We start from the raw sequence: 14,629 nt of genomic DNA on the forward strand, positions 1-14,629 counted from the left end.
GGTACATCTGCATGGCAAGTCTGCGGTCTATGTCACGATACGGGGGCGAGGAAGGTGCGATTGTCTTTCAATCTTTGAATCGGCCCCGGGTGCCAACCCATGCTACGCCGCCACTGTCTGGAACTGAATTGAATAGTATGATGAGAAAAAAATCCATCCTGCTGAGTGGAAATTTTATTTAAATACTGGTAACATTATACGTCAACTTGACAGATGCCAAAGCAATATCTTGCTATTTTACCGTTCGTTCGTTCTATCGTCTTAAAAAATAATAAAAATGTATAAGAAAAATATTGAACTAGGTATTAATACAATAATTAAACTATCATTTATTATATTGTTTTCATTCTGGTTGTATAAAATATTCACAAAATGTGCTAATACAAATAATGTTTCGGAAGGGATTTCCAAATTTGACATTTAATCAATTGAACGTTAAAATAAACGTAGATACTAGATAGAACGGTCTTTGACATTTCAAGTTTCTTCATACTTTTTTACCTACCTACTTTTTTTCATGGAAATGTAATATTGCAAAACTTTATTAATTTCTCTGGTCACAAGCGTACAAAGTGCATAATCCACATGTATTTTTACTTATTATAAGAATGTATCAGTGGTAGTGATTACTGTGTTGTAAATTAAAATTTTCAAGTAGTGCTTGTGTTTTTACAAGTTGTAAGCAGGTAAAACTTCACAATGAGTGCTGCCGGCGACGAATTTATTAATTTAAAAAACAAAAAGGGGTCTTTCTTGGTAAGTAACTTTAAAAATTTTAAGTCTTCTGTCAGCATTTACTTTCTTGTAAATAACATTTCCTGAAACTGCAGTAAAAACATTTTTTTTTATCAAGATTATTATGGTACGGCATTTATAATTTTTGAGGTGCACGCCAAAATATGACATAATATCCCGAATCCTACCTACCATCTTTATTTAGACTATTAATTTGTATTAAACTTTCCACAATAATGATAATTTGTAATAAATTTAAAACAGCAAGCAATTTTGTATATTAATCGTCAAGTTTCTGCTTTGACCCCACCATGATTTGTCAATGGCAGCGTTCTGACTTCACAAAATGTAATAGAACCATCGATTAAACTAAGTAAATCAATATTATCTGATTACGCAGCCTTGAGACTTAATTTTTACAGCAGTTTTATACTTCTAAAATTCAAATAGCAAACTATTGATATCATCGTAGTAAAGATAATGGACTCGTAATGTTATCAGTGACTAATATCAGTGCTAGATATTGGTGTTGTATGTCTACTCGACCATTTTAAAGGAGTGCTAAACCTGCTAATCACATATTTAAACCAAGATTTGTGTTTTTACTCTTTTGGATACCAAAATGTTTAATGTTTAATGGGACAAAAATATAGTAAGAATATTAGTACTTATTTACACAATTACAGGCACTTTAGTTGTTTCCAATATTACTTACTAACAAAGTTGTATTAACATTAATGTGATTAGGATTGTAATAACTAGGAGTGGTCTTTGTGGAAATTCTTGGGGGAGGCCTTTGTCCAGCAGTGGACGTCATTTGGTTGAAACAAACAAACTGGGAGTATCCATTTTTTTTTACTTTAGTCAGCAAGTTACCAGCCATTTTATAGCTATTACTTTATTAGTAATTCGGCTTCAAATAAATATGAATTTGTCATGAATAGTTTTACATAAACACTACTAAAAGATAGGCTGCTAAAACTTCAGGACAATGTGTTCGTTAAAAAATTATCAAATACAGAACTTGAATTTTTTGCAGGCATTTTTTCCTTTACCCATATGGATTAAGGGCAGTATCCTTTTGAATATGGATTTTCTTTATTAGTTTATAAATACAGCATACACAATAGAATCTTGATTACAATTAATTTATTTATTACATACATGACTAGGCACTAATTACCTATACATTTCTTTTGTCATTGTTTCATTGTCTTTAAAGACAGTTAAAATCCAAAGAATTATAGGCAGCTTCCCTTTTTCTAAGTTATTTATGCTTTCTACGTGTCGCGGGCTTCAAGCTAGCTGTCGTTTAATGCAAAAACGACACTTGGGCGTCATTATACTATGGCCATAGTGTCGTATATTTTATGCAATACCCCTTGATTGACAGCCTTGACTGATTAACAGCCCGACCCAACTATCGGCCGACGAAAAATCGGTGGTCTGCGCCCAGGCTTATACGACTTGAAGCCCACGATGTGTTTTCAAGCCTAGGCACAGACCATCGATTTTTCGTCGGCCGATAGTTTAGTCGGGCAGTTGATCAAATCCCACCACCACCCATGGCCATACCAACCTCGCGGTTATTGTGGCCGAATCTTGAGAGATGCGCGCGGAATTGCGGCTGCCTACGGCAGATTGCACTCCACCGCGCGCAATTCTTGACTCTCTACAAGCTCTTTAATCTTTGTCCATTTGTCCCTTGCCACTCTCCCCCTTCTGGGGCATGGACTCTACTAGCACGTTGGCACCATCCGGTGCCTGGCCGCTAGCCGTCTCACTATGGAGCGAAATTGCGATTTATGGACATAGCGATTTTTTTCACAATTTCTATTTGAAAAAAATACCTATCGATAGGTTACGTTATTCTGATGAATAAATGCTGCACAAGTTTTTCTCTAAAACCAATAGTTTGACTGGAAAAAAATATTTTCCATTTTCGTTGTATGGAATGAAACATAAAGTGGTCGATTTCGACTAAGCCTTGACAGATTTTGCTTTGAAACTACTTGAGCCTTGTTCTATGGCTTGTTGACTATAATCCTAGACTAACAGCGCGCGCACAAAGTTGCCCGTTCAGAAGTTATGAGGTTCCGAAAAATGAAAATTAAAGTAAGTAAAAGTGTCTTTTTTTGGGTATAAATCTTTAAAGATTCAACTAAAACATGAAAATTATATACTTTAGTAATGTAATTAACCTTTCTCTTGTCGTCTTATCTAAAGAAAAGTCAATTTTACTTACTTTAATTTTCATTTTTCGGAACCTCATAACTTCTGAACGGGCAACTTTGGGCGCGCGCTGTTAGTGCAGGATTATAGTCAACAAGCCATAGAACAAGGCTCAAGTAGTTTCAAAGCAAAATCTGTCAAGGCTTAGTCGAAATCGACCACTTTATGTTTCATTCCATACAACGAAAATGGAAAATATTTTTTTCCAGCCAAACTATTGGTTTTAGAGAAAAACGTTCATAATATTTATTCATCAGAATAACATACCCTATCGATAGGTATTTTTTTTAAACAGAAATTGTGAAAAAAAAATCGCTGATTTAATTCCTTTTAAGTTTATTAAAATGTGTTTTTAGCAGTAATTTAAGGTTAATTTACATTATTAACGTATAAAATCTTTATATTTTTGTTAAATCTTTAAAGATATTCCAAAAAAAAGTCACTTTTACTTACTTTTTTTTAATTTTTCAGAACCTCATAACTTGTGAACGGGCAACTTTGGATGCGCGCTGATAGCGTAGGATTACAGTCAACAAGCCATAGAACAAGGCTCAAGTAGTTTCAAAGCAAGATCTGTCAAGGCTTAGTCGAAATCGACCACTTTATGTTTCATTCCATACAACGAAAATGGAAAATATTTTTTTCCAGTCAAACTATTGGTTTTAGAGAAAAACTTGTGCAGCATTTATTCATCAGAATAACGTAACCTATCGATAGGTATTTTTTTCAAATAGAAATTGTGAAAAAAATCGCTATGTCCATAAATCGCAATTTCGCTCCATAGTGCGTCTGTCCGTTCCGTCTCCTGTGCCACGCGTGCGCGAAACCTCGCAGCCGCGCGAAGTTCGCCTCCGAGCTGACAAGATCGGGGTACCACGCAGGACCGTAACCCTCCGAGAGCGCTATCCCACTCAGCATCTCCCACCGCAGGTCTTCATACAGAGGACAGTACCACAGAACGTGGTGTCGGGCAGTTGATCAGTATGGGCATGTATGGAAGTGCGCACATTACGCCGATTCGATTTGGCCGATTCTTCATACAATTTAAAATCGGGCACAACTATCGGTCAACTAAAAATCGGTGGTCTGCGCCTAGTCTAAATTGTTTTCATTCTAAGTAGGTACACTAATATTCATGTAAATTACTACAAACGTCCCTTGGCCAACATCCTGCGTTCGTTACACGCGCGTCCACTAAACCGTGTGATTGCGCGATAAAATTGAAATAACTTGTAAAGTTGTAAGTTACGTTCTAGTTAATTGAGTCAGTGGGTCTCAAAGTGCTCATTATAATCGTAAACTAGTCGAAAAATGGTCGAAAAGCCTTATTTTTGTCGTCGTCGTCGTCGTTTCAGCCGAAAGACGTCCACTGCTGGACAAAGGCCTCCCCCAAGGATTTCCACAAAGACCGGTCCTGCGCCGCTCGCATCCAGGCACCTCCCGCGAACTTCACCAGATCGTCGGTCCGCCTAGTGAGAGGCCTACCCACGCTACGTCTTCCGGCTCGTGGTCGCCACTCAAGAACTTTCCTGCCCCAGCGACCATCAGCTCTACGAGCTATGTGCCCCGCCCACTGCCACTTAATTATTTTTTTTTACTATGCGGTTATGACGGATTCGATTTTCGATTCGATCAAAAAGTGCAACTTGTTTAGGGGGGCAGGTAGGTCTAGGGCAACTTTTTCGATGCATTTATTTACTGTAAAGCCTCAGTTATAGTAATGGACAAAGTCCACCGTGTACAAAAACACCTAATAATTATTGAGTCGTCCGTTTGACTACAATAATTAATTTACCTACAATTAACGACGACTCAATAAGTTGTTACATCTTAAGCCTGTGCATGCGATTTTCATAGCTGGTAAGTCGTCACGAAAACCTCTAAAAACGACATTAACCAAAACATTTGTCGAGCACGAGAATTTTTACTTTGTCTTGTCATATAGGTAAGAAAACATAGTAAATACGAGTATACACACTGTCCATTTACAAAAAAAAAATGTATGTACTGTGCGGGTATCGAACCCGTAATCTCCTCAAACCTTATCACTATGTAGTTCTGCTAAGAGTAGGCCGCACACCGTTGATTTTTAGTTGGCCGATAGTTGTGCCCGATTTTAATTTGTATGAAGAATCGGCCAAATCGAATCGGCGTAGTGTGCGCACTCCCATACATGCCCATACTGATCAACTGCCCGACTAAACTATCGGCCGACGAAAAATCCAACGGTGTGCGCCTACTTTTAGAGTAGGCGCACACCGTTGGATTTTTCGTAATCGAACCTAAGACCCCCAAGTGGATAACATACTTCACTACTAACCACTAAAACGCATTGCGTGCGGAAATATTGTGCAAAACGCACTCGATAATCGGCCTATTACCCCGGATTACCTAATAATATTATTTCAGTAAAATGTCTGCGGTCATAGGTTCCCAAACCTTTTCTCAAGTTACCCCACCGAATACAAATGGGGTAAAGATTACTTATTTATTAATCATCAATCCCTAATTTTTATGTGACCCCTATGGTAACACAAAACAGGAATTTTGTTTTCAAAGTTTTGTCTTAAAAATTAGGGATTGATGGTGAAAACGGGCAATAGAGTTCTAAATTCTAAGGCTCCAAAAATAAGAACTGCTCAAAAAAGTACCTACAGTCAGCGTCAAATATTTCGTGACACCCAAAGCACAAAATAGGACCCAAAGTGGCGAAAAAGTTGACAATACCACCTTATTCCAATTATTGTAACAAAGGCGTGTTGTGAACTTTTTGTACTTTGGGTGTCACGAACTATTTGATGCTGAATGTACCTACCTATGATAATGATTGATTAAAAAAACGCTTTTTTCTTTATAATTATTCGTATACAGGATCGGCTCTAGAACGAAATGAAGCAAATCTCTAGAACGCCGCTATCGTGAGCGCTTTTAATTTAGGATTAGTTGTGATAAAGAGTAGGTAGTTTAAGGTTTTTTTTTCATAACACGTAAGGTTTTTCCCACAGTATTAGATTTTAGACAATAGTCTTTTTTTTGTTCTAATAGTTCGTCGTAGTTTTTTTTTTTATTTATTTCTACGAGTATTTCTATCGTTCCAATGCCACATATTTAGACATTGCAGGCTGAATTATTTATGATTTCGTGCTTCGTTTCGAGTCACGTTCTTCTAAACGTCGAAAAACCAATTAAATTAAATCCCGACACGTTTCTTTAAAAGTATTATCCATTACAATAAAATAACGATTAATTTTGTAATGTCATAAATTATTTTTTATTGTTTTACACATGTTTTATTGCGTTCTACTTTATGTATTTATGTTTCAGTTGATAAAAATTGTTTCCGTCATTACTTAAGTATATTTTTGGCACTTATTAAACTATCTGATACAAAAATGTGTAAGTATAAAGATAGGACAAGTTTTTGTGAAGACTTAGAAACACTTAATCCAAGCTATCCACTAAAACTTCGCAGTACTTTATAGATATGCCCTAGTCCTTATTGAACATTATCTTTTAAGCTAAAAATAACTGCAATAAATGTTGACCTTGCATTATGACTTTACCAATCAGTCATCACACGTTTGGAAAAACAACATTCAATACATCCACAATCAATTTGCTTAATATCCTAATATTTTATAGATAAAACAAACTGCACAGTAAATTAGCAAGATTTAAGCAAACAGATAAGTGTGCAATAAACTACAGATATCCCTGATAACACTATGTTTCATGAAGGCGATCGTATCAGTTTTCACTGTTTCATCAACCGAGATACATCTTTTGCTGCTGTGTTTTTGTTAAAGTGAAAATGGAGAGCTCTAAATTGACGCAAAGGAAAAATAAAATGTCAAAGGTAAAACTATCTTTAGTGACATCAAATTAATTGGCATGCAGATACAAAGAGGTTAGGTAGCCAGTTCCTCTGTGGTTAAGGATTCCTGAGGATTCCGAGTGAATCTCGCATCCACCTATGGCCTCATCATCACTTTTCATCAGGTGAGATGCAGGCCAAGAGCTTCCTCGTTATAGACTCAGATCAGATTGAAAATCCGGAGATCTCTGCAGATTGGAAATTAAAATAGTTATTCACTTTTCTTTCTCATTAATGCTACCTCCAAACCAGTGAAGGCTGATACAATCAGTCTTTGTACCTGCAAAATTATTTAATCTATATAAATAAAAATGAATTGCTGTTCGTTAGTCTGATTAAAACTCGAGAACGGCTGGGCCGATTGAGCTGATTTTGGTTTTAAAATGTTTGTCGTAGTCCAGGGTAGGTCTAAACGGTGAGCAAATAAGGAAAAATTGCGATGGCTTATATTGCCTTTAAGGCGGAACAGAGTTCGCTGGGTCAGCTAGTAGGAAATAGAATAATCCTATTGTACGTGATGTTCTTCATAGTTTCATACATTTCAATAGAGTTGTTTTATTAAACAATCGCCCCGTCAAAGCTGGTGAGTTTAGAACGATGAACTCACAACTGAATTTATTACTCATCAATTCGTCATTAAAATTCGCACAGTATTTGGTAACATGATTTTGTTCTCTAAGAATTAAACTGTTTGTTGTAACTTATCTCGCGTATTTGGAAAAGTTTTCTTGAATCGACAAAACCTAACTTCTTCTCGCCAAGCTTGATTTAATAGCTACTGAAAAAACCCAAATAATGTCCCTATTCTCCAATTTTCAACGCCAACCAGGCATCAGCTTCTTATAATTTGGTCAATTCCCTTTTTTCTATACCCAAACACTTATCTTCGTATTGATCGATCACATTTGTCGTCGTTTCAGCCGAAAGACGTCCACTGCTGGACAAAGGCCTCCCCCAAGGATTTCCACGAAGACCGATCCTGCGCCGCTCGCATCCAGGCACCTCCCGCGACCTTCACCAGATCGTCGGTCCACCTAGTGGGAGGCCTGCCCGATCACATAATTAATATCATTTGATGGTAGTTTCGCTATACTATAGGCGAACCTTAACCCAAATTGCTACGATAATGAATATAATAGAAGAATTCTCATCTTATTCTCATCTCAACAACTTTGTGTATCACTCAAGATCGCGTTAAGTCAAAACACCGATAAAGTGAACGAGTGTGATTTCGACGGTCGTTGATAACGCTGCCCTTTCTGAAAACTATTGATAAAGTTTAAATCTATACTAATATTATAAATGCGAAAGTAACTCTGTCTGTCTGTCTTGCTTTCACGCCTAAACCACAGAACCGTTTTGATGAAATTTGGCATAGAGATAGTTTGAGTCCCGGGAAAGGACATAGGATAGTTTTTATCCCGGTTTTTGAAATGGAGGCGTGCGACGGTGCGATAAAGATTTTCTGTGACAGACAAAATTCCACGCGGGCGAAGGCGCGGCCGGAAAGCTAGTAAGAAATAATCCAATAAGTGCGATAGTTAAAATATCTAACGCCTTCTGATTCATTTCACATGTAGTCATACATGGGTGGTGTCAAAAATACCCTCGTTTAGGTAACAGGAAACAAGATTTTGAAACTTGACCGAGGAGTGCCAATAAAATTGTGATAACCAAACGGAAACGATAAAATATTTCTATCAATTTATGTCCAGACCTTGGACATCCTTGGATGAATAATCCAGACCTAGTAAAGGACCCAGCGTTAATATAGGTCTATAGTTCGAGGATCGTGCTATAGATGACCCAAGCAGAACTGTCCCACCAAACTCAATGACAGGGGGGCGCTACCATCGGTCAACTATATGGTTTCCAACATGGCAAAAATCGGAACCAGTGATCCGGTATTGACGGTGGCGCCCCGCTGTCAATGTCATGCATAGGACAGTTCAGTATTTTGGAACTATAAGTGTTTTCCAGATCATTATAGTCTATCCAATATAGCTTGATTAGAATGACGGCTGTCAAACGAATGTGACTAGTGATGGGTATGTTTCGTACGGTTCACATAGATGTATCGATAAGTTTTCGAAAAAATGATATGAAAAAATGCACCCAATTTTTCTTCATATATCTTTATTCATAACTAGCTTTCCGCCCGCGGCTCCGCCCGCGTGGACTCCATATTTTTTTCCAAAATAAAATGTAGCCTATGTTACTCGTGGATAATGTAGCTTTCGAATAGTGAAAGAATTTTTTAAAACGGTCTAGTAGTTTTTGAGCCTATTCATTACAACCAAACAAACAAACAAAGTTTTCCTCTTTATAATATTAGTGTAGAAAATGACAATTATGATTTAAATTTAACCCTTATCTTGGCATGACCAAAAATTAACTACGATTTTATTTTTTTTGATATTTATGAGTTAAATATGATCCTAATAGGCCAATAAAAATGTTTAAAAAAATATATTGTTTTCAGTTTTTCAGAAACCAGGTGTATCATATATGATACACTGCCAAGATTAGGGTATAGAAAATTAAAAAGCTAAAATATTCAAAATATAATTTTGAATGAACAAAAACATACATAAATAATTTAAAAAGGTATTTTTTAAACTTCCTTATCAAAAGAGAAACTCAGAGTGAAAAGAATATGCCAAATCCAATTATAGCAAATAATAATAACTCGGACTCTTGCTTTTTATACCTACTAACAATGATAAAAGTCATAAAATCGAATAACTTTTTACCACATAAAAGTTGATTATATTTTGTGCATTTTATATTTAATCTGCCTATTTTTCTAGTTTTATATTTTCCACAAGAAGCGAAAATAGGCCAACATTTTCATATTTGACGGCATCAGAAGGTAGCGTGGATGGAGTTTAATAGATTTTTATGAACTAATTGCACTCCACAAGCTTGTCCACTCTAATTACTGTATTTCCTACTAATGTAACACTAATATCTTTTAAAAATACGCATTTTTTCTTAAATTATGATTTAAAAATACATCACGACGCACTTGGCAATGTAACATATATGATACACAGGCACATGGACGGTTATAAAATCGGCAAGTAGCAATACACACCATCCAAACCAAACGAAAAACTCAGAGTAATCCTTCTTCTGTAAATTACATACAGAAAATAACATAAATATTTTGTGATATCGCCAATAAACAAATAAACTTACCACGCGTTTGAAGCCAACATGCTTAGGTTAACCAATTTTGGCAATAACTGACAGCCAAATGTATTTTTGTGTGAATAGTTTTTTTTATCTCATTCTATGATATATCAGGAACGTGTTATGTATAAAATAAATTATTTCTAAAGCTTTCGCTGCCCTCAGGATTTTTTAAATTATGATGTATCACCCGTGTTACGATGCCAAGAAAAGGGTTAAAGACAGTAAAATTTAAAATTCATGTCAAGGGTGTACAACCTAAGTCGAAGTCATTATCATCAGTGTTCTTCAGTGGGTTTTTCCTCTCCCTAGAGGGCGGTGGGCATCTCTTCTAGAGCAACGGTGCTATGAATACCCAAAAAATTACCGGTGATTGATTTCCGATGTTTGATTATTTAAGAATGAAATGTTTTTTGGTTTTTAATAGTGAACATTTAGAAAAACGTATAACTTGACTTAAATATGTTAAAAATTAGTAAGAAAAAAAATTTGTTAAATATGTTAAAAAAACAGTTTTAATTTAAAATGACTTAAAAACTAAAATTTTAAAATTACTAATGATAAAAACTATTTACAAAATAAAAAATACTTCACCCCCAGCGCCGCAGTCAGGAATGGTGCCCAAAAGGCTGGCAGCATTGCCACGTTGAATGGCCAGGCTAATTCTCTGGCCGAAATAGCTGCCAGCCTTTTGATCACCGGTCACCTCGGTGAGCCTCTTTGCCAGTTCCTTATAAAAGGAATGAGCGCGCGCTTGGACCCCATGGTTTTAATTTAATATGACATTTGTCGATATGTCCCAACACTAACATTTTTGTAAGTCGAGATAACCTTGTAAAGACGTCGTTAATACTCTAGCTTGATTTTTATAATTTCGAATTACTACTTATTGATGTAATTTAACGCTGCATTTACACGAAATTATCATTTTTATTGGAAGCACTGTCGTCGAAAATATTGTTTGTAGGTCAGACGTGAATTATTTCTTGTCCGCCAATATTTAGCTCTCATTGATCGCTACTACAAAGTTATGTCGTTACTTTTGATGACAGCTGTCATTCTAATCAAGCTATATTGGATGGACTATAAAAAAAATAGCAAAGCTGTCATTACTGACATACATCACTATAACACATCACAGATTTTGTATGGCGGATAGGGTAATTATTTCACTTAAAATTAATTTAAACATTTTCTATTAAACCAAATTTCTGGACCAGGGGTCTTGCACCGCATTTTGTTTTCTTAACCATATTTTTTTCGCTTCTTGTAAAAGGTCTATATCATTTATGCAGTGCTGATGACTACAATAACTTCAGGACTAGAATCAGATCCGGCGTGGATCTCCAGATTTTATCAAAATTTTAGGTTCTTAGTCGGGCACTCTCGTCAGAGTGGTCGTGGTTGCGCTGATGAGGTACACGATGTCATCTCCGAGGGTAGCTCTCCTGGCGTTTTTCTTCCATTTCTGACGGTTAGAAGCGTCATTTAGGTTCATAATATCCGCACAAATGCTGACAGAAGACGTTTCAATTTGTTGACTCCACAACCCAAATGTTTATGTCTTCACTATGTATTTCAGAACACGCCGCGGGCTTACTCGGGCTTACCTACAGACGAATACAATGAGAAAGGCGACGAAAAGCCCTGGCAACGGGTTAATATAGTTCATATTTATTTTGCAAGCCAGCTTTTTATTCGAGACACCTGACATATGGGAAATTAACAGATAAAAATTGTTCTCTTGAACACTGGGCATTGGCTAAATCACTGCAACTGCAAATAAGCGGATAAAAGCATAAAAGATAATCTCCAAAATGTTGCGTCAGTGACTCGAATGAAAAGCTGGACTGTAGGTAGATGATACAACTGGAGTATCTGCGTTTAAAATAACGTGTTCTTGTTTCAAAAACATGTTATAAAATAGACTACTATTTAGTTCTTTCTAACTACAACATGTTGCTTACACTCAGTTACAAACTTGTAAAATACTTCGACGAAGACAGTGGTTCTCAAATACTTTTTTGATGCCCCCTTCGTATTTCTTCAAGTCGGATTCAAGTTCGTAATTTAGCTTTAAATAAATGGAAAAACCAACGCATTCTTGTTGTGATAATCTGGCTTGAATTTAAATCCTAGTATTTATTGTGTTACCTACTAATACTTTTTACTAAATTTTGTGAATAATTTTGTCATCTCATTATTTTATTGTGATAACTTTATCATTCATCATTATCATCTATGTGACTAATCTTTTTTTTATTCATTAAGAATTATTATCATCTTTTTAATTAAATATCTAACTATTCGTTCTAAAAATAGTTTTAAAAATAATATTTAAAATATTAGTCTACTTTAATATTTTGCAAATAATAGGTTTTAATTCTAGGTGTTGTACGAAATCACAAGAAAGGGAATTCATTTGTATGAACCCGTGAAATCAGTGAGTAAATAATTAAAAAAGGGAATTTCGCTTTGTGTATGTTAAAATTGTTATTGTTTTGGGATGCACTATAAATTTGATTTACCTTATCGGGTTCAAAAAACACGTCTTTTTGTTTTTGGGAACATACGGTTGCCACTATTCAAATATGCACTCTCCGTGTATTTTAACTAAGGATTAAGGTCAAGCTTTTAAAATCCATATCACCGTAAATGTATGGAGAAAATAACTGTGGGACAGCATCATTTCTGGTCACTTATCCCTCATACAAGGCCTCGACCTTGTAATTACACTATACACTTCAGTCTTGTCTGAAAAAAAAATTACTTTGACTAGGGTTTCATCCTAAAACTTTTGTCATTTATCGGGGCTCTTTTTCGCTATTGCTCATGATTTAACTGAAAGTACGAAAATAAGCGTTAGAGAGTAGCCCTTTGTATCAACAATGATCTCAGAAAACTTTTTTATATCACTGGTGGGTGATTACTAGACCCAGGCGGCCATACGTTGTGTACGTAAATTATTGTCGTTGATTGATTAATATTAGTCAAACTATGCCTTCTAGAAACAAATTTACATCAAAACTAGATTAATCGGACTTTAGTTTATCATTTGGCGCCATAAATAATTTTCGTTATCATAAGCCTGATTTAGCTAGATACTAAAATTAAATGATAAAACAAATTTTAATTAATGAAAAGTATTAGAATCTATTCTATTTTTAACAAAGCTAATTATCGCGAACAGATTTAATTATAGAAGCAACAATAAAATAGCTCTTTTTAGACAAATTAAACGAATTTAGAATGAAAAGCACGCGTGTTTTCTAAATTTATCAGGGCTTCCTTGCTGATAATTAATCCGATATAATTTTACCCACATCGCGTGAGTAATCTTATCTGTATTAAGAATAGATTAAATAGCAAATATTTGATACTGTTGTTTATGACTTTGCATATTTTCATAAACTACTTAATACTTATTAACATATTATGTACACACATACACAGTAAAATAACATCGCCAAAATTATTTTTTGACTACAAACATACATTTGGTGGTTGGTAAATAAAAATAAATGTTATGTGATTTATTACAAAAAAGTTAAACGCACGATGATCACTGGTTTAAATTCACTTTTCCATACTAAATATGAATTTAAACTAGTAATGAACGCGAGTTTAACTCTGTAATAAGGGGATAATATTAATTGTTTTATGTTATTAAAAAATATTACATAATGTGTTTGGTGGCGGTTTTTAGATTTGGTTTTGGTTGGGTTGTATGTTGTTTTACTTGTGGTGTCTTGACATAATAACAATTAAATTAATCAATTAACTGACTGTGATAGTGTTATATTAAGACCATGTTGTAGGTACCCAGTATTCTAATAATCGTACTATTAGGACTGTACCTGCTGCTCGGTTTCCTGACGCAACTCATTGAGGATGACATGCCAAGGGTGGTGCAAGAAGTCAGCATCGGCAGAGATGTGAGTTGTTATGTATTTACACTTTTTATGCCCGGTTTCTAAAGTGAGAATGAGGGTTTTCGCGAATGAAAAATCCGCCAGATGGCAATACGTAGACGCGAGGTCCAAATGCTGCATGATTGGTTATTTTTGACAAGACGTTGACAGATATTTCAAAATCCACCATTCACGCAGCAGTCAGATCCACGTTCCGCCATCTAGCGGATCTTTCCTTCGCGAAAACCCTTGCTTTAAAACCCTTGTTTGCGAAAAAGCTTGAGCGTGCTCATTTTCTACTCAAGGTTCAGCCAAACCAACGCGATCACACGCGATTTATTATGAAAAGTTCCAAGTTCCTACTTGTTAAGAAGATAACCTCAAGCCAAACTATCTCAATGAGGGCTATCGTTTTAGCGCTCACCAGTTGGCGCCACTGTAGAGTAAGGTCACTTGCTAATAGCGAAGAGAGTGGCGCCGGCTGGTGAGCGCTATAGTGGTAGGAGGACTATTGCATTTGCGCTCATCAAGATGGCGCCACTGTAGAGTAAGGTCCTGTCAATCGCCAGGGGTGCCAACTGTTAAGTATAAAAACGATAGCCCTCATTTAGAAACCGGGCCTTATTCTTCTATGTTTGAGTATTTATAACAGCCTTTCTTAACCTCAGTTTTGGGACGAGTC

The 14,629-nt window shown here is 35.8% G+C and overlaps 1 protein-coding gene across 1 annotated transcript in view; it reads left to right on the forward strand.

Moving 5' to 3' along the window:
- Nucleotides 1–489: 489 nt before the first annotated feature.
- Nucleotides 490–14,629, forward strand: part of LOC114361320 (endoplasmic reticulum metallopeptidase 1) — a 41,551-nt gene continuing 27,411 nt past the window's right edge. The window contains 4 exon segments of the mRNA XM_028316316.1: nt 490–756; nt 11,619–11,693; nt 12,426–12,479; nt 13,855–13,971. Coding sequence (XP_028172117.1) covers nt 700–756; nt 11,619–11,693; nt 12,426–12,479; nt 13,855–13,971 — 303 coding nt within the window. The 5' untranslated portion in view covers nt 490–699.

This window comes from Ostrinia furnacalis, unplaced genomic scaffold (genome assembly GCF_004193835.3).
Source record: "Ostrinia furnacalis isolate ACB-3 unplaced genomic scaffold, ASM419383v2 OfSCF5574, whole genome shotgun sequence".
Lineage (NCBI taxonomy): Eukaryota > Metazoa > Arthropoda > Insecta > Lepidoptera > Crambidae > Ostrinia > Ostrinia furnacalis.